Genomic DNA, 22,906 nt, shown 5'->3' on the forward strand with positions numbered 1-22,906 from the left:
TCAGTATGGTCTGTTCTGTGATTCTGTCCCAGGGTAATTTGGACCAATGACTTTCATATTTTAAGCCTTGAGGACACTTTCCTTGTCATGCCCCTCTTTGAGGCAATGGACCTGAACCATTCCAACCTCCACGTCCAGTATCTTCCCAGCCTGTTTCCCTCACTCCTGCTTCTACCACTTGGAATCACACCTAAAATGGGTACTTTACATATCCTATCCCTTCGTTTTCTATTTGCCTTTCCTGTAAACTCTTGTCAAAGCTCTGAAAGCTATATAAGCTTTCAAAGAAATACAGCTCTTGATCAGGAAAGTAAAAGTTTTCACGGAATTATCCTCCCCCTCCCCCTGGAAAAGAGACTCTGTCCTCATTGCCCAGAATTCTGTTACCTGTAACAGGCTGTAAAGAAAGCTGCACTGAAAACCTTTACAAATAGCAGTCTTGCTTTGAGGATAGAGCGCGCAAAGATGCCTCCGCCAGGGCCGACATTACAAAAAGGCAGAATTACAAGATGCCTGAGGAGACAGTGGAAAGATTCCAAGTCCTAGTTTATGATTATCATTCAGAATTCTGGTCTCGGCTTTAGAAGCTCAAACCTCTGCAAACACTTGGACTTCTGGAGTTAGGACTCAAGCATCTCTTCATGAATAAATGACCTCCTTAAGAGGTATTTGGAACACAATCCAGGAAGGGTGGGTCTACTTCTTTCGGGGGTTTGCTTCTAGAGAATAGACACAAGCTACTCCCAGGGAGTAGACACTCCTTCCACGGAGTAGCGTCTCAGAGATTTTAAGCAAATACCTAGGGAAATGGAGCATGCGGATGACGGTATGAGATCAACAGTTAGGAGGTGGGGAAATTCATGGAGGGGTCCCTAAAACGGGGGTGGGCGTGGGTCACCTGGAGGTGGAACTATCTTGGAAGCAACTTCCTAAGCTCCCTGCCTTCCTGGCTCAGAGTACTTTCTCTGCGGAGAGTGCGGTCATGACAGGGACAGAGTGGGGTTAAGGAGAGTTCAGTAACCCCTCCTTCCCGAAGTTTGAAGTTCGGGGTTAAGGAGGGTGAGGACAAATTAGCCAGCGGAGCAAGCACCCTGGGAGGTGGAGCAGAAGGGTAAGAAACCGCAAACAGAAGCGAACGCACTCAGGGTCCACCCTTGGCTGCAAGCGAAGCGCGTCCTCAGGGCGCAGAGGTCGCTGCGCTGTGCCGGGCGCGGGGCGCAGGGTTCTGCGCGCTGGGCTGGGCTTCCCAGCTCATACCCGAGAGAACATGGCGGGGCAGCGGGCTCTTCTGCTAGCTGGCTTCCTTCTGCCTGGGTTCCTGCTCTCAGAGGCCGCCAAAATTCTAACTCTGTCTTTGGTGGGTGAGTGCTTGCGGGAGAACCAGATAGGCACAGTTCCAGACATCCGCGGGAAGGCTCAGTCAGACAGCTCTGGGTCAGGGAAGCACTACTGGGCTTGGGTCCCAGGCTAGAGGGGGGAGAGGCAGGATGGGGGTGTGGGGAAATGAGGAGACCCTGCCACCGAGAGGTGAAGAAACTTCTTGAGAAAATAGAATACCTTTTCCTCCCTCTGCCTACTCAGATTTGCTCTCCTAGGCGCGGAATGGGTCCACAAGGTTTGGGATCCCTCCCAGTGCTGGAGACCCCGGGCTGCGTCCTCCCTCCAGGGAGTGGGCTGCAAATTCAGAAGCTCACCCTAAACTTCTGGGTGGTGAGCAGCAATTGCCAATAGAGGCTGTGGGAGCTTTTCCAGGCTTTTGGAGACCACGGAAAGGAGCTTATGTGTGTGTGTGTGTGCGGGAGGGGGCCGGGGGCGGGGGGCAGAAGCACGAGTTTTCTGATACTGCATGGGAGCCAAGGTAGAGCAGGGAAAGTATTTCAGAGACACCTGGGGGTGGGGTGGGGGGTGGAGTGCTCTCATCCAGAGGAAACCCGGAGAACTGGCCAGGGCTGGAGACTGGATCCTGGACATTCCGGTCTTGCCTATGCCCGCTCCTGTCACCTGTGCGACTGGAAGTGTTTGAAGGATTCCGGGAACTGTTAATTCTGCATTTCGTGGCCTCAGTTTTATTTCCTTTACTTTTCCACCGAAGGGAATAGAAGATGAAAAGGAAAAGGGATAAAGGGAAAAGGATCAGGATAAAAAGATCACCATAAGATGCAGCTTTCTCAAGATTGTATTTCCACCCACAGCGGGCTCTTTGAGGTCACTCACTGTGTATAGATCACTGGAATCGTGAGCTGGAAGGAACCATAAGTAATCTCATTTAGCCCTCCCCTTACCCCCTCCTCCAAGGGATTTCCTGAGCATCTGGTTTTGGATAAGATTTAGTGTAATAGAACCTGTACCTCCCCAGATGATCATGCTTCTGTTTCCTTAGGATTCCAGGATTTTCCTAGGATGGGTGATGTCCTTTCATGCACACAGGATCCTGTAGTTCCACCCCAAGGGTGCACAGTTGTTCTGAATGCCTTAATTTGATGTTCAGCAAAATGCAGACCCCAACTGAGAAATACCCTGCCAAGTATATGTATATTTGAATTTCTTGGTTCTAAGTGGTGGCTCAGCTTCCTTCTGCTCCAGTGGCTCTTTCTTAGACTGATATACAAGTTTCCATATTTCTGGCCATTACACTAGCTTAAATTTCCAAGAGTAGGACTCCAGAACGAACTCTGATTGATCGTCCATTGGGAACCCTTCCCGCTCATAGAGAGCATTGTGCCACTCTTCCCACCAGTACAGTTATTTCTTTAGGTCACACTGTCTCCATGAGGTCTGGCTAAACTTAGCATATCTTTAAGATCAGCAATTCCTTAAGGCATAAGCAGAGAAGCTCGTCACACTGATGTTTGGTCACTTTTGTGACCAGAGTCACAAAAAGGATATGATGGAGGTTTGCCAAAGTCAAGATTTGGGGCCATGGGCTCTGAGTGAGTGGCTGGGGCTTATCCAAATGGAGATGGACAGACTGACTGATAAGCTCATCTTCCTCTCCTCACCATCAGCTTTCTGCTTGCTAATTCTCATCTCCCGGATCTCTCAGCGTATCAGCTTCAGGGACTCTATTATCATCATTACAAAAGTGAAGTTGTACATTTTTCCTAGGTGGAAGCCATCATCTGCTGCTGGACCAGGTGTCTCAGATTCTTCAAGATCATGGTCATAATGTCACCATGCTTCACCAGAGAGGAAATTCACTTATATCAGGTATCTTTTCTCACCAGTTCTTTATTTCTTCTACGTGAAATAACAATGTCTTTTGCTTAGAAAACTGTTTTCAAAATCTAATTGGAGTGAAAGTATGAAAAGTGTGTGTGTGTGTGTGTGTGTGTGTGTGTGTGTTAATGTAAGGTGTTGGAACACTTGGCTCTGTCTGCCAAGTGTGCCACTCCACACTCTGTAGTCCCATATTTTCCTCCCTTACCTTGCCTTCCACTTCATCCCCAGCAACCCTCCATATATTACAGATTATTTTGGTAAATGGTACTTCATAGCAGCTTGAAAACATGTGAACAGAAATGTTCAGCCAAATATACCATTTTCTTTTCTTATATCACAGATTACTTTTTTTATATATCATAGATTACTTTCTCCTTTTTTGATATCTGAAATCTAAGAAAGTCTTTCTTAGGAAGTCTGTCATTTATCCAGCTAAGATCAGAATCTATCACTGAGATGATTTTAAAACGTTTTATTTATTTATTTGTCAGAGCGAGTGAGAGCGAGAGAGAGCACATGCACAAGCAGGCAGAGTGGCAGGCAGAGGTGGAGAGAGAAGCAGGCTCCCTACAGAGCAAGGAGCCTGATGCGGCACTCAATCCTAGGACCCTGGGATCATGACCTGAGCCAAAGGCAGCGGCTTAACCAACTGAGCCACCCAGGCGTCCCTGAGATGATTTTATTCTCTAGAAAAATCAATGCTTGACCAACAGTTTGTGTATAATGATGTTGGACATTCTTAACTGAATCATCAAATCCAGTGAATTTCAGCTGACATGAGAAAACAAACCTTATCAACTCTTTTCTTTTGACAGACAAGAAAACAACAGCCCAGAGAACTGAAATGGTTTGCACAAGACGATATGGCAGGTTAATAATAGTGTTGGGAGGATTTAGGACTTTAAGCTCTGGATTGCTCAATCTGAAGTTATCTTAGGCTTTAATGTTAAAAAAGACTCAATTTTAAGCAGCATCTTTGAGGAATAAAATTCTGAAAAACTGTAAAACTTTGAAGGTAATCAGGCTTTGTTATTGTTCAGATTTTATTAAAATAATTTTTTCTGCAAAAATTTCTTTTACGATTTTTATTGCGGTAAAATATACACAGCATAAAGTTGATCTCTTACACATTTGTTTTGTCAGTTTAGTGACTTTAAGTACATTCATGTTGTTGTGTAACCATCACGGCTGTTGATCATCACAAATGGGAACTCTGTACTGGTTATATGGTGACTGCCAATTTTCCCTTGCCTGCAGCCCTTCGTAACCATTATTCTACTTTATTTCTCTAATAATTTGGAGATACCTCATTAAGTAGAAACATACAATATTTGTCTTTTTGTGTCTGGCTTATTTCACATTGCATAATGTCTTCAAGTCTTATCCACACTGTAGTGTAGATTACAATTTCTTTCCTTTTAAAGACTGAATGATGTTCCATCATAAGTATATACCACATTTGTTAACTCAGTCATCTGTCCATGGACATTTAGGTTGTTTCCACCTTTTGGATATTGTGAATAATGCTGCTATGAAAACTGGTATACAAATATTTATTTGAGTCTCTGCTTAAAATCATTTTAATCACCTTCCAGATTAGGTTCCCCATTTTTCATTGAATATTATTTATACACATATTGTTTTGAATCTGTGTTGACAACAGACATGATTAAATAGCTGCAGTGTATTAATTTTCAAGTAGTTATTCTTAATTTTGAAAATTGCAATTAAATTTAATTAAAATTCTTAATAAAATTAAGTTGTATTAAAATTTTAGACTGATTGAAAATAATTTTGGTAGTTTCCATGAATTTTGAGAAAATAATAAAAGCCACAGATCTACCCCTTTAATATATATACGTAAAAATCTATAAACAATTTGGGTAGTTCATGGTTCCCATCAGTTATTTTTTTATAATTAGTTTCAGAAGTAGAATTTAGTGATTCATCAGTTGCATATAACACCCAGTGCTCATTACTTCAAGTGCCTTCCTTAATGCTCGACCCCCAATTATTCCTTCCCCCTCCCACTTCTTCTCCAGCAATCCTCATTTTGTTTCCTAGAATTCAGTATCTCTTATGGTTTGCCTCCCTCTCTATTTTCATTTTATTTTATTTTTCCTTCCTTTCCCCTATGTTCATCTGTTTTGTCTCTTAAATTCCTTATGTGAGTGAATTCATATGGTATTTGCCTTCCTCTAACTGACTTATTTCACTTAGCATAATAACCTCTAGTTCCATCCATATCATTGCAGATGGCAAGATCTCAAATTTCTTTTTTTTTTTTTTTTTAAGATTTTATTTATTTGACAGAAAGAGGGATCACAAGTAGGCAGAGAAGCAGGCAGAGAGAGGGGGGGAAGCAGGCTTTCCGCTGAGCAGAGAGCCGGATGCGGGGCTCGATCCCAGGACCCTGGGATCATGACCTGAGCCGAAGGCAGAGGCTTTAACCCACTGAGCCACCCAGGCGCCCCAGATCTCAAATTTCTGATGGCTGTGTAAAATTCCATATGTGTGTGTGTGTGTGTGTGTGTGTGTGTGTGTGTACACCACATCTTCTTTATCCATTCATCTACTGATGGACATCTGGGCTCTTTCCATAGTTTGGCTATTATGGATGTTGCTGCTATAAACATTGGGGTACACATGCCCCTTTGAATCACTATGTTTATATTCTTTGGATAAATACCTAGTAGTGCAATTGCTGGGTCATAGGTAACTCTAATTTAACTTTTTGAGGAACCTCCATACTGTTTTCCAGAGTGGCCGCACCAGTTTGCATTCCCACCAACAATATAGGAGAGTTCTCCTTCTTCTGTATCCTTGTCAACATCTGTTGTTTCCTGACTTGTTAATTTTAGCCATTCTGACTGGTGTGAGGTGGTATCTCATTGTGGTTTTTCTTTGTATTTCCCTGATGTTGAGTAATGTTCAACACTTTTTCATGTGTCTGTTGGCTATTTGGGGGTCTTCTTTTGGATCTTTTCAGTTTTATCCTTAGTTTCCAGGCTCAAAAGACTAGAGTTTCTTCCAATATTCCCCAATCACAGGGATTTCTGAGGCTTTGAAACAGCATATTAATTCATTACCTTAGGAATAGAGCCTGACTAGATGTCTGCAAATGGGGAAAACACATGATGTAGTTATTATTTCTGACCTGATGCCCATTTCGGTGTATTGTAACATTTATTAACTCCTTGTTTGGATATACTTTCCCATCTTGTTCATTTACTTACTACTTTAATAAAGAAATGGTATCAGATTGAAGAAGCAAAGATCTTTAATATTTGCATAAACTATTGCTCCAAACAATATCTAGCTTTATAATTGGGTTATTGATAGGCGCTGGAAAAATATTAAGAAGCATGATGGAATAAGTCTAGATTGTCTTTAAGAGACTATTGGTAGAAATGTAGATCTTAAGAACTTTGTTGCAATTTATAAAAACATCAAATCTTTATGTTTTACACTTGAAGCTAATGTAATGTTACATGTCATTTGTGTCTTAATAAAAAATATAAGAACTCTGCTAATGAGGACTAAGAAGGAAGTAAGGAATATGGTAGAGAAAATCTGTGTTGTCTGAGACAATATGTAAACCATCATAAACACACTTCTGGTAAAAATATAGGTAATAAGGACTTCTTGCTTCTTATAGTAAAATGTGAGAGGGAAGAGATAAATTGAAGGAAGAACCATTAAGCATGAAGAAATGAAGACTTCATGATTTGGGAAATTCTCAGCCTATCCACATTGCAAAAGATTCTAAAATTAGGGTTTTTGTTGCCAGGAAAGATAAAACTAGTGGTGTGGCTGGTTTACCTCTTGCTGTTGCCTCTGAATAGCTCAGAATATTCAGTCTCACAGAGCTCTTTAATTATTTGGTATGTGAATCATAAGTCCCTTCAGCCTTGTTGGCTGAAGCCAAAAGTAGAGATGAAATTATTTTTAAACATCTGTGTAGCGGCTTTTGTCTAGCAGACTGAATTCCCATGACATACCCAGAAGATCTATAAGGTACTTGAGAATTTTATACAGGATAAATACTGCCAATTTGGACTAAAAGGACAGAGAAAGAGTGACATGAAAGAAGGCTATTGGACTCTGCCAAAGTAAGAAACATGCTCATAAACTATTTAGTTGTAAACTCATGCTACCTTTCATGAAGAACAAATGAAAAGTCTGAGTGTGAAGCAGTGCACATAAAGGGTAGAACTTCAAGCTTACAGGGCCGAGCGTCAAGTCATGGCAGGTTATTTCCAGTTTTTAAAACCTAACATTGTCCGCCCAGATGAATGTCAACATTTCTTAGGACCAGAAACTCATAACTTCCTTCCATTTTTTTCCACTTTGAATGATAATATCTCTAAGTGGTATCTTAATGTTTCTTGGAAGCAGATAAACTTATTTCCTAATTTTCATAGGTCCACAGATGGATCATATCTGGACTCTCCCACCCCTACTTGATTGAATTATTTGGATAATATAATTTGGGACATTTGAGCCAATGATATTTAGATGAAATTTTGAACTATGAGTTGATGATGTGATCGTTTGAGACTTGTGGGAGTGTTGGGATGGAGTGACTGTATTTTGTATGTGATATGGACATGAGTATTTGAGGTCTGGAGAGCAGAACATGGTGGTAGAAGATAATGGCCCCACTCAAAGATATGCTATAATTTCTAGAACCAATAAATATTCTACCTAACATGGCAAAAGGACTTTGTAGATGTGATTAATATAAGGATTTTGAGATGGGAAGGTTGTCTTGGATTATTAATTTAAGCTCTATATAATTATAAGAGTTCTTTTACAAAAAAGAAGATTGGGGAGGTAGGTGGAGGGGGTAAGGTAACTGGGTGATGGGCATTAAGGAGGGCACTTGATGTAATGAGCACTGGGTGTTATAAGCAACTGATGAATCACTAAACTCTGTGTCTTAAACTAATAATACACTATATGTTAATTAACTGATTAACAAAAAGAGTTGGCAGGAGAATAAGAGAAGGAAATGTGATAATGGAAGGAAAGTAGATGATAGATGATGTCAATGCCAGTTAAAAAGAGACCATGAGCCAAGGAATGAAGGTAATCACTAAAAGAAGGAAAAGGCACAAAAATATCTTTCAGAGCCTTCAAAAGGAATGCTGGCCTGCCCACAACTTGTTTTTGTCCTAGTGAGACCCATTTCAGATTTATGATCTCCAGAACTGTAAGATAATAGATTTGTTCTGTTTTAAGCAACTAAGTTTATAGTAATTTACTACAGCAGCAATTGGAGACTAATACTGCTATCAGCAGGTGGTTTAGAGAACTCCAGGAAGTATGGGAAGAGGTTGTTGAAGGCTTCATAATGAATGCAAATGTGGGAGGTACTAATGACAGTGCCTATTGTATTGCAATTTGGATAGATTCTAGATCTTTTTGTTATTTGGCCTTATTCAAAGTGGGATGATTTAAAAAAATAAGTATAAATTAAAAAAATATACTTATTTTAAAAAGTAAGTATAAAATAAAAAAAATACTTATTTAAAAAAATAAGTATAAATTTAAGGAAAATGTATAAATCAGAAATACATTGCCTCTAGATTGCAAAAAGGCTTAAAAGTTGTTGGACTTGTTGAGATATTATGATGTGAGTCAATAGGTGTTTCATTTTTTTTAATAAGACTGGAAGAGATTATGCTGAGTGAAATAAGTCAAGCAGAGAGAGTCAATTATCACATGGTTTCACTTATTTGAGGAGCATAACAAATAGCATGGAGGACAAGGGGAGTTAGAGAGGAGAAGGGAGTTGAGGGAAATTGGAAGGGGAGGTGAACCATGAGAGACTATGGACTCTGAAAAACAATCTGAGGGTTTTGAAGGGGCGGAGGGTGGGAGGTTGGGGGAACCAGGTGGTGGGTATTGGAGAGGGCACAGATTGCATGGAGCACTGGGTGTGGTGCAAAAACAATGAATAATGTTACACTGAAAGTAAATTTAAAAAATTAAAAAAACAAAAGAAAACATGAAGGCATTGCTCATCATATTTGCCCTATCTTCTAGTCAACCATCTATTGTATAATTAAAATGAATTCAGCCCTAAAAAAAAAAAAATACACATGACACTAGTTGTCAGGTTTTTTTGTAGATGCCTGTTAGCATATTGTGGAATTTTCCATCTATTTTTAGTTTGCTGGGAGTATTAACAGGAATTAATGGAATTACTGTTGAAATTTATCGAACACTTTTTCTTCATGTATCAAGGTAATAATATTATTTTTGTTTGTTTAGGCTGTGCTTTTAGAATGTTAAGCCAGCTTTGATTTTGTGAGATAAACTCCAATTGGTTGTGATGTATTAACCTTTTAAAATATATGGCTGGATTTAAAAAAAAAAAGATTTTTTTTTTCATTTATTTGAGAGAGAGAGAGAGAGATAACATACAAGCAGTGGGAGGGGCAGAGGGAGAGGGAGATGAAGAAGTAGATTCCTTCCTCAAAGGGGAGCCCAACTTGAGGCTGGATTTCCAGGGTCCCGAGATCTCAACCTGAGCTGAAGTCAGATGCTTAACCCGACTGAGCCACCCAGGTGACCCAATAGTTGTTTCTTGATAGTGTCATGGATAGAGAGGCCTTAACTGATTAAATAATTCCCAGGAATTTAAACGAGGTCCTATCCCTTGAGCTTTGTGTTGGGCAATGGCACATCCCTTTGTGTGGGCTCCTTTGGGAATATTTCTCTGTCCTGAATGACTATGTCAAATGAATCTCCTTAGAGGAGGCTATTTTTTTTTTCTTTTTTCTTTTTTTTTAAAGATTTTATTCATTCATCTGACAGACAGAGATCACAAGTAGGCAGAGAGGCAGGCAGAGAGAGAGAGAGAGGAGGAAGCAGGCTCCCTGGAGAGAGCCTGATGTGGGGCTCGATCCCAGGACACTGGGATCATGACCTGAGCTGAAGGCAGAGGCTTTAACCCACTGAGCCACCCAGGCGCCCCTAGAGCAGGCTATTTTCAATATAACGTCCTACCTGGGTTCCTGGTGAAAGTTGGATGTGGTTACGGTCTTGCCAGTAAAGATCGTGGCCAATGGTAGGACTGTTGAAATACCCCATGGACAATTAGTTAAATGTGCACTGTGTCCTTTCCAAAGCGAAGGAACTAACTTTCAAAGCCTGTTGACCCGGTACTGAAGAACATAGTTGCCAAATCTATGATTGCAAAGTATTTGCCAGTACGTACTTGGATAGCAGTAATTTCACTAAGATTGGGCTCGGTAGTTTTAATATGTAAGGCTGTGCATTAATCTATCTTCAGTTTACACACAATCTGATCGGAGGTTATTGACTGATGAAAGCATACATGTATAAGAGAGCATGGAATTTTTGTTACTCAAATAATAAAGCTTTTTTTTTTTAATATATATATAAGATGAGTTGGACAGGCTCCTAAGCAAATCTGAAAAATGGTTTTCCAGAGGAGGGAGGGATGACTAGTTTGAGTTATTATTGTGGGTGGAGAGTTGGGATGTGTTGAGGGTTCCCTGTCACTGGCCTTCACTTGCATGGTTTGAAACTCCCACTAGGGCCAAAGGTAGGAGCATGCTGACTTTCTTAATAGTTTGTCCAGATGAAGTACTGAAGAGGGAGTGGGAGATAGGGTTTGAAAACTGTCAGCAGTCAAACATCAGAAATGGACTCAGACTTTTCATTACACATGGATATGTGGGTGAAGCCATGCTGGTAATAAATCAAATCAAATAAAAAAACTATTTGGATTTATCACTCTAAGTAATGAAAATGAGCTTTTCTAAAACAGAAAGGGCAGAGGCTCTATCACTTCCTATGTGTGCAATTTTGACAAATTATCTTAATTTGCTTAAGATAATTACCTTTGTATCTTTAATTACCTTTGTTTTCTCACCCGTAAAATGAGACAAATAGCTATATCTTATGAAAGCTTTATTTTTTTAACTTTTTAAAAAGATTTTATTTATTTATTTGAGACAGAGTATGAAAGAGAAAGAGAGAGAAAGCACAAGCAGAGGGGAGGAGTGGAGGGAGAATGTGAAGCAGTCTTCCTGATGAGCAGAGATCCCGTTGTGGGGCTCTATCCTAGGACCCTGAGATCATGACCTGAGCCAAAGGGAGATGCTTAACCAACTGAGCCACCCAAGTGCCCCATTATGGAAATTTGAAATGGAGACTTCCAGTATGCCTGGGTGGCTCAGTCAGTTAGGCATATGACCTTTTGTTTTAGGCTCAGGTCATGATCTCAGGGTCCTGAGATGGAGCCCCTCATTGGTCTCCATGCTCAGCAGAGTCTGCTTGAGATTGTCTCCCTCCCTTTCTCTCTCCCTCTGCCCTTTCCCTTTCTCGATGTGCTCTATCTCAAAAAACAATACGTCTTAAAAAAAAAAAAAGGAAACTTCCGTGACTTTAAATTGAGAAGCACTCCTTAATTAGTGTAAGGTTCTCAGTACATGTTATCATTTTAAAAGACAGAATGAATGAGAATGCAACCAAAGCACATAAAAATAGTTCAAAAGGCAAACATTCAAATAAATAAAAATTATTTGAGCAAACAAATATTGATCTTTTCACGCTAATGTTAATCCATGTTTTGTGACATATTTAACATTTTTAACCCATGGGTGTTTTTTAGATTTTAAAGAGAAGGAAAAATCATACCAAGTTATTTCTTGGCTTCCACCCGAAGATTATAACAAAGGATTGAAGGACAATTTTGATTTTTTTATGGAAGAAGCTTTGGGTGACAGGTAAGTCTTATTTTTTTATTATTTGAACCAAAGAGTCACTATTTTAGCGATACAAATGAATGGATGAATTGATGGATGTTTGGACTGAAGACATAAGAAAGGGATGGTGGATGGGTGGATAAATGAAGGAATTCATGATGAGTGAATGGTTGGGGAAACAAGCACTCACACCAAATTGTCCCGTTCAGTCACTGGAGAGTCTTCTTTGCTCTGTACTGTCCCTCTTCCATGAATGGATTTCTGTAGAAAGTAGAGATTGTTTCTTCTGGAACATCCTTTCAACACTTCTCTTACATCTTTATTTATAACCTCCCCAACACAGAAATATAGGTACTTCAATCTCTCACTGTTGATAGGGAAATGAAAGTGACCTTCTTCCATTCATTTTTCCTTCTTTTCTTCACATATATTCTATTAATGGGGGGAAGACTTATGAACATTGATTTTGTAGTAATTGAACATCTGGCCATGTAAAGCTCTTTTATTTTATTTTTAAAATTTTTGGTCATTTAAAATACTTAAGCAATGGGGCACCTGGATGGCTCAGTGGGTTAAAGCCTCTGCCTTCGGCTCAGGTCATGATCCCAGGGTCCTGGGATCGAGCCCCGCATCGGGCTCTCTGCTCCGCAGGGAGCCTGCTTCCTCCTGTCTCTCTCTCTGCCTGCCTCTCTGCCTACCTGTAATCTCTGTCTGTTAAATAAATAAATAAAATCTTTAAAAAAAAATACTTAAGCAAAAAAAAAAAAAAAAAAAGATTTATGTGCTGGGGCAACCCAGAGAGAGAGAGAGAGAGTGCAAGAGTGAAGGAAGGGGTGGAATGAGAGGCAGAGAGAGAGAGGGGGAGGGAATCTCAAGCAGATTCCCTGCTGAGCCTGATGAAGGGCTTGATCTCATAACCCTGAGATCATGACTTGAACTGAAATCAAGAGTCAGATGCTTAACCAACTGTGCTATGCAGGCACCCACCTTCTTTTTACCTTGAAACTTTTACTTACTAGTCAAGGTTTGCTTACATTTGCCTTTTTTCAGAAAGTCTTTTTCCTTCTTCAAATTGGGAAGCCACAGTGCCCCCTGTCAAGATCTGATGTAAACTATTCATTTGATACTTAGTCTATATTATCTTGCATGGTTAGTTACATATTTTAAATACATGCTTTGTCTCTTCTCCCTTAATGTAATATTTTTGGAGACAGGCATAGGTAGCCATGTATTCTTAAACAATTTTTTCTATTTGTTAGTTCAATTTTAAATATGATTAATGAGATATATTCTAGGAATTTTTATAGCACTCCTGAAATTATCTAAAATATCTGACAATCACACTCTTTTGTTACTTGAAATCTTCAAAAATACACAGCCAAGGGTGATTTCTGCCAATCACTTCCATTGTATGACTTGAAGTTGTTCCTAAATACCAGGCAGAGATCTGTGTATTGTTAATAAGTTCTTCACTTCTGGTCCTTCTTTATCTGGGGTGCAATGGTACAGTAGTGAACAATTACAGGGTGCCAGGGTATTGATTCTCTTGGTCCTCCATGTAGCCAGCAGCCAATGATGTATTGAGTTCTTGCACTTGTTACCTCTGATACCTTAAAGTGCGGGAGGACATTCTTATCTATTTCCCCATAGGGAACAGGAAGGGAACAGAGTCACATTCTATATAGGCAGTGATGGGAAAGCATTTTAAGGAGATAGGTCCCTGGAATAGTCCCATGCACCAAGTCTTAATTACATGTTAATATTCTTCACCTTCTATTATCTTTATCTTCTATTATCTTCTCTGGACATGTCAATCTATTGTAGTAGAAAAGCGAGGGGTGCCTGGGTGGCTTGGTTGGTTAAGCGACAGCCTTCAGCTCAGGTCATGATCCCAGGGTCCTGGGATTGAGCCCCACATCGGGCTCCCTGCTCAGTGGGGAGCCTGCTTCTCCCTCTCCTTCTGCTGCTCTGCCTGCTTGTGTCTTTCCCTCTCTGTGTCAAATAAATAAATAAAATATAAAAAAAAAGAAAAGCTAGTAATATGTTTATTATTAACCAGGCCTTGCTTTGCTTTCCTTTCTTCTCTATTTTCTTGTCTTGTCTTTTCTTTTCTTTAATTGCTTAACTTGTGGGCATTGAAATGTGGAATTCCCATTTTAGTTGAGATTTGAGTTCTAATGTGATAAAATAATCCCTTGGGTGAGGTTATCTATCACATTCAGAATACACAGTGATTTTTTTTTCAGTAGATTTTCTTTTGTAGTATTCTGTAATTTATCAGTTGCATATAACACTCAGTGCTCATCATATCATGTGCCCTAGAATCGCAGTGATTTTTAAAAATAGCCTATATGACCAATATTTATGGAACTGTGTCATCTAGGGACTTCCACAGTTTGGTTGAGTAAACAAGAAAATCACTCATAAAAAGTCAGTATGTAAAAGAAAGTTAATGAGAACATTACAGAATTTATCAAGTAGAAAGAGTTCTGTGAGATTTGCTATGATCAGAGAAGGTTCCCAGAGCAGAAGGTCCAAAAGTGACAATTTGTTTTCAGTTAACATAGTTCAGTTGTGTCCATGGATTTCAAGAATTAAGAACTCAAAAGTTATAGTTTTTTGAATAATGTAGCATAGAGAGTGCTTGGGATTTGGATGAGAGAGGGAAGAGGAGGGGAGGAAGGGAACACTTTCCAGAGCAGAATGCATGCTCAGAGTGACTGAGAGGGTATTTATGGACAGTGGTAGGACAGGTACGCTACTGCTTGATGTGGTCTTTCTCACCTGGGTTATTTTCTTTCTAGCCCAAGTTTCCTTTATGTATTGTGAAATTAACACCTCCAGTGAATATTTATCATTTATCTTCTTTCTTACAGATACACATTTGGAAAATTTTTAAGCTTTATGGAACAACTGGGGCTTCAGTGCAGTCATTTTCTAAGGAGAAAGGATATCATGGACACCTTAAAGAATGTGAACTTTGACCTCGTGATAGTTGAAAATTTTGACTACTGTCCTTTCCTGGTTGCTGAGAAGCTTGGAAAACCATTTGTGTCCATTCTTTCTTCCTCGTTTGGTGCTATAGATATTGGGCTACCAAACCCCCTGTCTTATGTTCCAGTATTCCATTCCTTCCTAAGTGACCACATGGACTTCTGGGGTCGAGTGAAGAATTTTCTGATGTTCTTTGATTTTTCCATAAGACAATGGCAAATCCAGTCTACATATGACAACACCATCAAGGAACATTTCCCAGAAGGCTCTAGGCCAGTATTGTGTCATCTTCTAAAGAAAGCAGAGCTGTGGTTTGTTAACTCTGATTTTGCCCTTGAATTTGCTCGGCCTCTGCTTCCCAACACTGTGTATGTTGGCGGCTTAATGGTGAGACCTGTTAAAGCAGTACCACAAGTAAGTAAAACCTGAGGTCTCAATATGGACTTCAGGCAGAGCTCTGCACTGCAGAGCTGATGGCTCCCCTGCCAGTGGGAACTGGGACAGAGTAGGGTGAGGCAACTGCACCTAAGACATACCTTTTAAGGATGAATCACTTTCAGGGTCATGCAATTGGAGTGTTAGGATTTGTATAACCCTGAGATTGAGGACCTCTTTACATAGTATACCCAGGGTCCTCTCCAGTTCTGATGCTGGTGGGATAGATTTAAATTTTAAAATAATGTTTTCTTTTTAATAAACTCTAAACCCAGCATGGGGCTCAAACTCAAGACCCAAGGTTGAGAGTTGCACGCTCTTTCCACTGAGCCAGCCAGGTGCCCTGGGATAAGCCTTTTAGTAAGTTAATATTTTTATGTCCAGTGAACATGAACATATGTGTAGTAACTGTGTGGCAAGCATCCATTATATGCGAGAATTGTTGAAAAGACGAGTTACTCACAATGAAACACACAACACTATGAAACCAAGGTGGGAGTGGTGGGACTGACAGTAAGAACTGTGGGCATCATCACCAGCATCCCCAGCCTGAAGAGCCTTAGTTCTTAATTCCACCTAGGCCTTCTGATTTGATTGATCTGGGGTCAGTCCTGAGGATTGTGAATTGTGAAAGCTGCTAGGTTCGTTTGAAGGCTTAAAGTCAGAACTATTGAAGTAGAAGTTTTTAAATGGAGAGGAGCTCAGCTGAGTTGGCTTCCTGTTGCCTATCAGCACTGGTTGACATTTTATGGAATTTATCTTATTTAATATCTTACCAACTGGAAGGAAGTATGATGATCTCCATTTTTATACACAAGGATACAGAGATTCAGGTGGAGTAAGTGACTTTCCCACTGCCATTCATTTCAGAGTTAGGAAGACTTGATTTGGCTGGGTCTTCCAGGCACCCTAGTATCTACCCTTTATCTACTGACCTTGAAATGAGTAAGCAGGGAGAATTGGAGAATGATCCATGGGCTAGATGGGCTTTAGGTTGATGGCAGGATTTTTTACGGATGGAGCTAGGGAGGAAAGGAATTTCAGTTAGAAAGAATGAATAGCTGAATGTGTCAAAGTCAAAATAAGACAGGCATGACTCTGGGTTCCTTTGGTGACTCTAGCTAGATTAGACTAGAAGATTCAATTACATAAATGTAGCCAGACCAGATTGCAGGAGATTTTACTTGATAGGAAGTTGGGGTATGCCTTGGTTAGAGGGTAGGGGGAGGGGATTGTCAAGCAGGAACATAATGGGAGTAAGGGTTGTAACAGCTGTGAGATAATAGAGACTTAAAAAAATTTTTTTTCTCTTTATTTTCTAGTTTTTATATAGTGTGTCATGTAGCTTTTTAAATTAAAAAAAAAACAACAAAGCTTTTGTTAAAGTGGTCCTTTGAGGTGGTAAATCAGGCAGTGTTAGGCTGCACAGAATCAGTATAGGGATGAGAGTCTAGAAGCTGGGGGAGGAGAGCTCCAGCAGTCCAGAGTCAGGGTCTGAAGAAATACTTGAAGCAAGATTCACCAAAATGGGGTTAAAGCCAAGATTACAAGATTAAATCTCAACTTTTCTTAACTATTGCCTGAGGATTTTAAAAAATAAGCTGGAGTTAGGACTGGGCACTACCATTTTTTGTCTTCTTATGTGGATATAATTTGCAGTCATGTGGGTGAGCCACTGAGGTAGAAGATGAATTACAAAGATCAGTTAATAAGAATATCATAATGTATCAGAGCAAAGCACTCCACGTGGTACATTGAGTGTGAGTGGTAAGGAGTCTTTCTCCATTTCTTCCACTTCTTACACCAGAGGCTTTCTCCTGGCTTCTCCAGTGTAGCACCTCCCTCTGCTGGACCCTAGCACCCCACCAGTATTCTTCCTATACTACCATTTTCTGGTGGCCTTGGAAAATTCCCAAGTAACCGTGTCTCCATTGACCTACGATGAACAGAGGATCTAGGATGACCCTGACACTAGCATCAAGATTTTAAAGAAGAAAGATATTCCCACCAACACCATGGGCATAAGCAGCATGCACAGGGTACTGTCCCAGGGGCTATGAACTCAGAGAAGGACAAGAGAGCGTGTTTGGTAAATATCTGGCTTTCATTTCATGGCTGTCTAGGCTTTCATGAACAACTTTGTTCAACTCCTTTTCCTTTCTTACCTTTCTCCAGGAATTTGAGAATTTCATCAACAAGTTTGGAGATTCAGGTTTTATCCTTGTGGCCCTGGGCTCCATGGTGAGCAACTTTCAAGTGGATCTTCTCAGGGAGATGAACAGTGCCTTTGCTCATCTCTCTCAAGGAGTTATATGGAAATATAAACCATCTCATTGGCCCAAAGACATCAGATTGTCAGCAAATGTGAAAATTGTGAACTGGCTTCCTCAGAATGATCTCCTGGGTAAGGGCTGCTCAGGTCTGCTTCACCTTTTCATTTACGTATTTTTAGAACTCATCAGGCTCTGACCTCTAGTAGGGCAATCCCATTTGCACCAGAAGGAGCTGCTAATAGCTAAAGGTAAGTCTGTAGAAGGAAGGAACAGAGCAGCCAGCTGGAGTTCTTGGGGCATCAGACTCTACTTCTAATGAAATCAGTGCCCAAACAGCCATCTCCCCTTCATTGTTTTCTATTCCAGGCCAGATGTCAGCAGACATCAAATCACCTTGATCTACTGCCTTTTCTTGAACAGCGTCACCCAAACACAATCTAAAACAACCTATGGATTCTAAAGAAAACATACTGGAAGGATTTTGCCACTGTATTTAGTGGCTTCAAGAGTAACTGTTCATCCACGTGCACTTACATGTATATATACACTCACTTCTCCTGCAAACACACCTTTCTTAGATATTAAGGAGGGAGCAATTCATACCTTCACAGCATTTGATGTCAATAGTGTCTTTAGGATGTGCCAAAATACCTGAGTGCCAAGATGAACAAGCTCATAGTCAGTTATTTGGTCCATTTCGTCTCTGGTACCAGAGTTCTCTCCCTGCCCCCACCCCCACCAATAGGTTTTCTTCATGCTCAGTGCTGCTTTTTACAGACTCCTTACTGTCATAACCACTGACTGAATCAAAGGCTCATGATTAAGACAATGACTCAGAATAACCTGGAGAATTAAGGAACAGATTCCTGGCTCCACTTCTGCAAATTTAATTCTTTAAGTCTGGAGTGGGCACATGGTGTTTCTTTCAAAAAAGAAATAAGGAGATTCTGACACACATCCCAGTTGAGTGACACAGGCTGAGACGAACTCTTCATTTTCAACAATAATCTTAGTTAGCTTTAAATAGGGTGGGATGGAAATGCTGTAAATGGAAATACTCAAACGTAGGGTCTAGTCTCTGCTTTCAAGTGGCTAATCATGTATTTGAGGAGAAAATGCATATAGTATAATTTTTATGATTGACACATGAGTTATGATGCTAATGAATGGTCAGGAATTCAGAGAAGAGGGAAATAAGTTGGCAGGTGAGAAGAGTGCTCAAGACAAAGAGAAAGAGAGAGACACTGAGACAGAGAGACACAATGAGAAAATACAGATGAGCAAAACAAAGGGAATGACTAGGATGATAGAGAGAAAGATGGATGGGTGGATGGAGAGGGATATACACCTTGCTTAGGAGTATTGTCTGGAGTCCCCTGGGTTTGAGTCCTGGGTGGGTTCTGGCTGGGGCAAGGAATTTCCATAAAAAGGCAAGGTTTGGAATCCTGTATATTAGTAACATGCACCTTGGATGTGTCCAAGCAAAATATCTTTATAATGACTCCAACAGACTTTGAAATTCCTTTTGTATTTTCTTCTGTCCTTTCTGCTTTCCACGGTTTTCTGAAACTTTTCACTCTGAAAATTTTCAATCTGAAATATTCTGCTCTACTTCTTAATTGGAACAGCTCATCCATGTATCCGTCTCTTTGTCACCCATGGTGGGATGAATAGCATAATGGAGGCCATCCAACATGGTGTACCTATGGTGGGGATTCCTCTTTTTGGAGACCAGCCTGAAAACCTGAACCATGTCGAAGCCAAAAAGTTTGGTGTCTCTATCCAGCTGAAGCAGATCAAGGCAGAGACATTAACTCTGAAGATGAAGCAAATCATAGAAGACAAGAGGTATGGAGCTCTCGAAGCTTATGGTCACTTAGACTGAATGAAGACATCAAACACAAATGGCAATGTTTGACACTTTTTACAATAAAAGATGAAACATCCAAGACACAGAATAATATGTGCTGATGTTTACAAATGACGTGTTTCCTCTGAGAAGAAGACCAGGCAATTTAGTTCAGATGTTGAGAACAATTCTGCCTTAAGTGTTGTGAAGACCCTGTGACCTATGAATACAGGGTTTCTGAGGGGTCTTATGTATTGGGGGTGCTTATAGTAGAATTCCAACTGAGTCAGGAGGTTGCCTTTCTGTCCCCCAATATGTCACAGTGTTTCTTGCCTCAGGCCCTTTATCAGTGCTGTTTGCTAGAACACCCTTCCTTTCTTTTTACAATGCTGGCTCCTTAATGACAGTCAGAATTACCTCCAATGTCCTCTCCTCAGAGAGGCAGGAAAAATTTATTCTTTCTACCTCAAAAATAAGAAGAACTGAATAACTTAAAGTTTCAAGGGCATAAACTGACTCAGATCTCAAGACTTATTTTACCTTGCACAAAGGAGACCCAAAGGAGTTCTTGTTAGATGACTGGAAGTCACCACATAGCATATGATTCTTAATCCTAGAAAAACTGTAAACTCTGGGGGTCAGATAACCTCAGACATTTCATTATGTTTGGTATCTCATGAGTAGCAAATGTTTGCTTCTGAAGAATGAGCTTGTGAATTTCATTGGCTATTCAAAGACCTAGACCTGAAATGTCCATCATTTGCTGGCCCTGTGATGGAATCATTTAGGCTGGGATGGTCCCTACACATTATGCATCAGTGCTGGGTATATAATTTGTGGAGCTCAAAGTAAAATGGAAATGTAGGGCCTATCGTTATAAAGTTTAAGAATTTTAAGACAATGGCAGCAGAGAATTAAAGCAAGCATAGGACCTAAGTGTGGGGTGCTGAGCAAAAGTGTAGGGGGTAGTCCATGGAGCCAGTGCTGGCCAATATGATGCTCTGAAGAGGTAGGAAAGTACAGACTTGTCCTGGGCCCCAGTCCCCACAGTCCTGTTTGATATCTAGCCCAGATACCAGCATAACATAGCTGCTTATACATATAATTTTCTATAGTATGTGATAAGCCTCCTTGGGTAGAACTAGCCCTTATAGACTTAGTCAGTTTTTATAATTTAGCACTTTTAGCACAAAGCATGGACCTTTGTATGGAGGGTTCAGTCTGAACTTTTCCATGGGACCCAGCTAGACTGTGGCAAGGCCAGGCCAACAACCTTTCCTTGAAACTGAGTCTTTTGTGCATATGGATGAAAATGTGTGTGTGTGTGTGTGTGTGTGTGTGTGTGTGTGTGTTTTGTGTGTGTGTGAGAGAGAGAGAGAGAGAGAGAGAGAGAGAGAGAAAAGGTCTCTAAGGGTTCTGAGACCACATGAGTAATACCCAACCTCTGTCTCTGCCAACAGGTACAAGTCAGCAGCTGTGGCCGCCAGCATCATCAGGCGATCCCACCCCCTGACTCCTGCCCAGAGGCTGGTGGGCTGGATTGACCACATCCTCCAAACAGGGGGTGCGGCCCACCTCAAGGCCCATGGCCTGCAGCAGCCGTGGCATGAACAGTACCTGCTGGACGTCTTCTTATTCCTGCTGGTGGTCACCCTGGGCACCCTGTGGTTCTGTAGGAAGCTGCTGGGTATGGTGGTTAGATGGTTGTGTGGGGCCAGGAAGTTGAAGAAGGCCTGATGGAGGTGCTGTCTTGATGGGTGTTTGGGGAGCCACTGGTTATAGGAGGCTTTCCCCAGCACAGGGCACCCCTGGTGTCTTCTCCATACTGGCACTTTAAGGTGGCACACTATTTTCTGCCTCTTTTTAGAAATTATTGTGAAGCACGCTTGAAGGTCTTTCAAAAAAATTGTGGTAAAATATGCATCACATGAAATTGACCATTTTAGCCATTTAGTATAGAGTTTAGGGCATTAAGTACATTCATATTGTGGTTTAAACAGTACTGCTATCCATCTCCGAACTTTTCATCTTCCCAAACTGAAATCGCACTGATTAAATAATAACTCCCATGCCCCCCATGGGAGTTACTACCCCATGCCCCCATCCTGACTCTTTAAAAACCCCTGTTCTACCTTCTGTGTCTATGAGTTTCAGGCTTCTTAACTTACCCCTCATCAGTGGACTCCTCACTGAGACTCAAACTTTCGGCAGACAGCCCCCAGCTTCCTCTCCACTCCCTGCTCCTAGACACAATGCCCTGCCTAGTCATCCTGTTGTTCCCTGAAAGGGAGCTATATGCAAAACTGACTTCAAAGGCCAAAGAAGCCAGGACACTGAAGTAAAAGGCAAACAGGTCCAGCTTGATGAGAAATGGTTTATTAGGAACAATTATTATATGAACAGAAGCCTGTCTTGGGCTGCCACAAGATGAGTAGATCTCCACAATACCATCTCCAGTTAGACCTGCTTTTATGGCTCTGAAGACTGGGCAGTACCTGCTGGGAGCTACCAGGAGGAGTCATATCCTGAGCAGATGAAGGAAGCTTTGCCTGGAGGGTGTACTTAAGGGTGTGTTAAACAAAAGAAAAGAATGGAGGAAGGGGCTGTACTCAAGAAGGTTTTAGGCCACAGAGCAGTTATTGTGGTGGAATTTCTCAAGATGGCCTTAGTCTGATTCTGACTAAGAACCATATACTTTCTGAGACAGAAAGTATATGACTTTCTGTCTCAGAAACTTTCAGTCTCTCTCCTTCTTTCTACCTGTTTCACTTTTCATGATATGATATAAGATACTGGCCAGTTTTTCCATTTTGGCCTTTTCTCTTGCATCTCCTTTTCACCTCACCTCCAAGCTCAGGAAGCCTGGTCTCTGTCCTGCAGTTAGCCAGGTGTGCCTCCCCCCCCCCTCCGCCTCCCGCCAAGATTCCACCTCTGGTCTCTGTCCTGAGTCCCTCCTGTAAAGAGCACCTGCTTTGCTGGTCAGAGTTGGAGGCTGCCTTTGGGCCATAGCTCATGCTGTGGTTTTCACTTCCCACATTTCCCTTCTCAAGATTAACACTCTGAAAAATGTAGTCATGGAGACCTCAAGTGCAGAACCTGGACCTCTGTGTGAAGTCTTGGGGCCTCAGGTTCAGTACTACTGCAGTTCCCAGGATTCTGCTGATTTAAAAAATCACTGATTTGGGGCGCCTGGGTGGCTCAGTGGGTTAAGCCGCTGCCTTCAGCTCGGGTCGTGGTCTCGGAGTCCTGGGATCGAGCCCCGCATCGGGCTCCTTGCTCAGTGGGGAGCCTGCTTCTCTCTCTGCCTCTGCCTGCCTCTCTGCCTGCTTGTGCTCTCTCTCTCTCTCTCTCTCTCTCTCTCTGTCAAATAAATAAATAAATAAATAAAAATC

The 22,906-nt window shown here is 41.1% G+C and overlaps 1 protein-coding gene across 3 annotated transcripts; it reads left to right on the plus strand.

Moving 5' to 3' along the window:
- The first annotated feature begins 1,267 nt into the window (after positions 1-1,267).
- On the plus strand, positions 1,268-21,545 carry LOC111141186 (UDP-glucuronosyltransferase 3A1-like). Of its 3 annotated transcripts, none has more exons than XM_022493566.1 (7): positions 1,268-1,388; positions 3,106-3,207; positions 11,870-11,984; positions 14,840-15,371; positions 17,568-17,796; positions 19,294-19,513; positions 20,975-21,545. In XM_022493566.1, exons 1-7 carry the CDS (start codon positions 1,268-1,270, stop codon positions 21,249-21,251), a joined length of 1,596 nt encoding a protein of 531 aa, XP_022349274.1. In that variant the 3' UTR covers positions 21,252-21,545. The 3 variants fall into 3 exon arrangements, with proteins under 3 accessions (XP_022349274.1, XP_022349275.1, XP_022349277.1); XM_022493567.1 differs by having other exon boundaries at positions 1,268-1,361; XM_022493569.1 differs by lacking the exon at positions 3,106-3,207 and having other exon boundaries at positions 1,268-1,361.
- Positions 21,546-22,906: the final 1,361 nt, after the last annotated feature.

Source organism: Enhydra lutris, unplaced genomic scaffold (genome assembly GCF_002288905.1).
Source record: "Enhydra lutris kenyoni isolate GAN:26980312 unplaced genomic scaffold, ASM228890v2 scaffoldscaffold5, whole genome shotgun sequence".
Taxonomy (NCBI): domain Eukaryota; kingdom Metazoa; phylum Chordata; class Mammalia; order Carnivora; family Mustelidae; genus Enhydra; species Enhydra lutris.

Coding starts and splice junctions, on each gene's coding strand:
- LOC111141186 (XM_022493566.1), top strand. CDS start 1,268: ATGGCGGGGCAGCGGGCTCTTCTGCTAGCTGGCTTCCTTCTGCCTGGG. Junction 15,372..17,567: donor CTGTTAAAGCAGTACCACAA/GTAAGTAAAACC, acceptor ACCTTTCTCCAG/GAATTTGAGAATTTCATCAA. Junction 17,797..19,293: donor TCCTCAGAATGATCTCCTGG/GTAAGGGCTGCT, acceptor TAATTGGAACAG/CTCATCCATGTATCCGTCTC.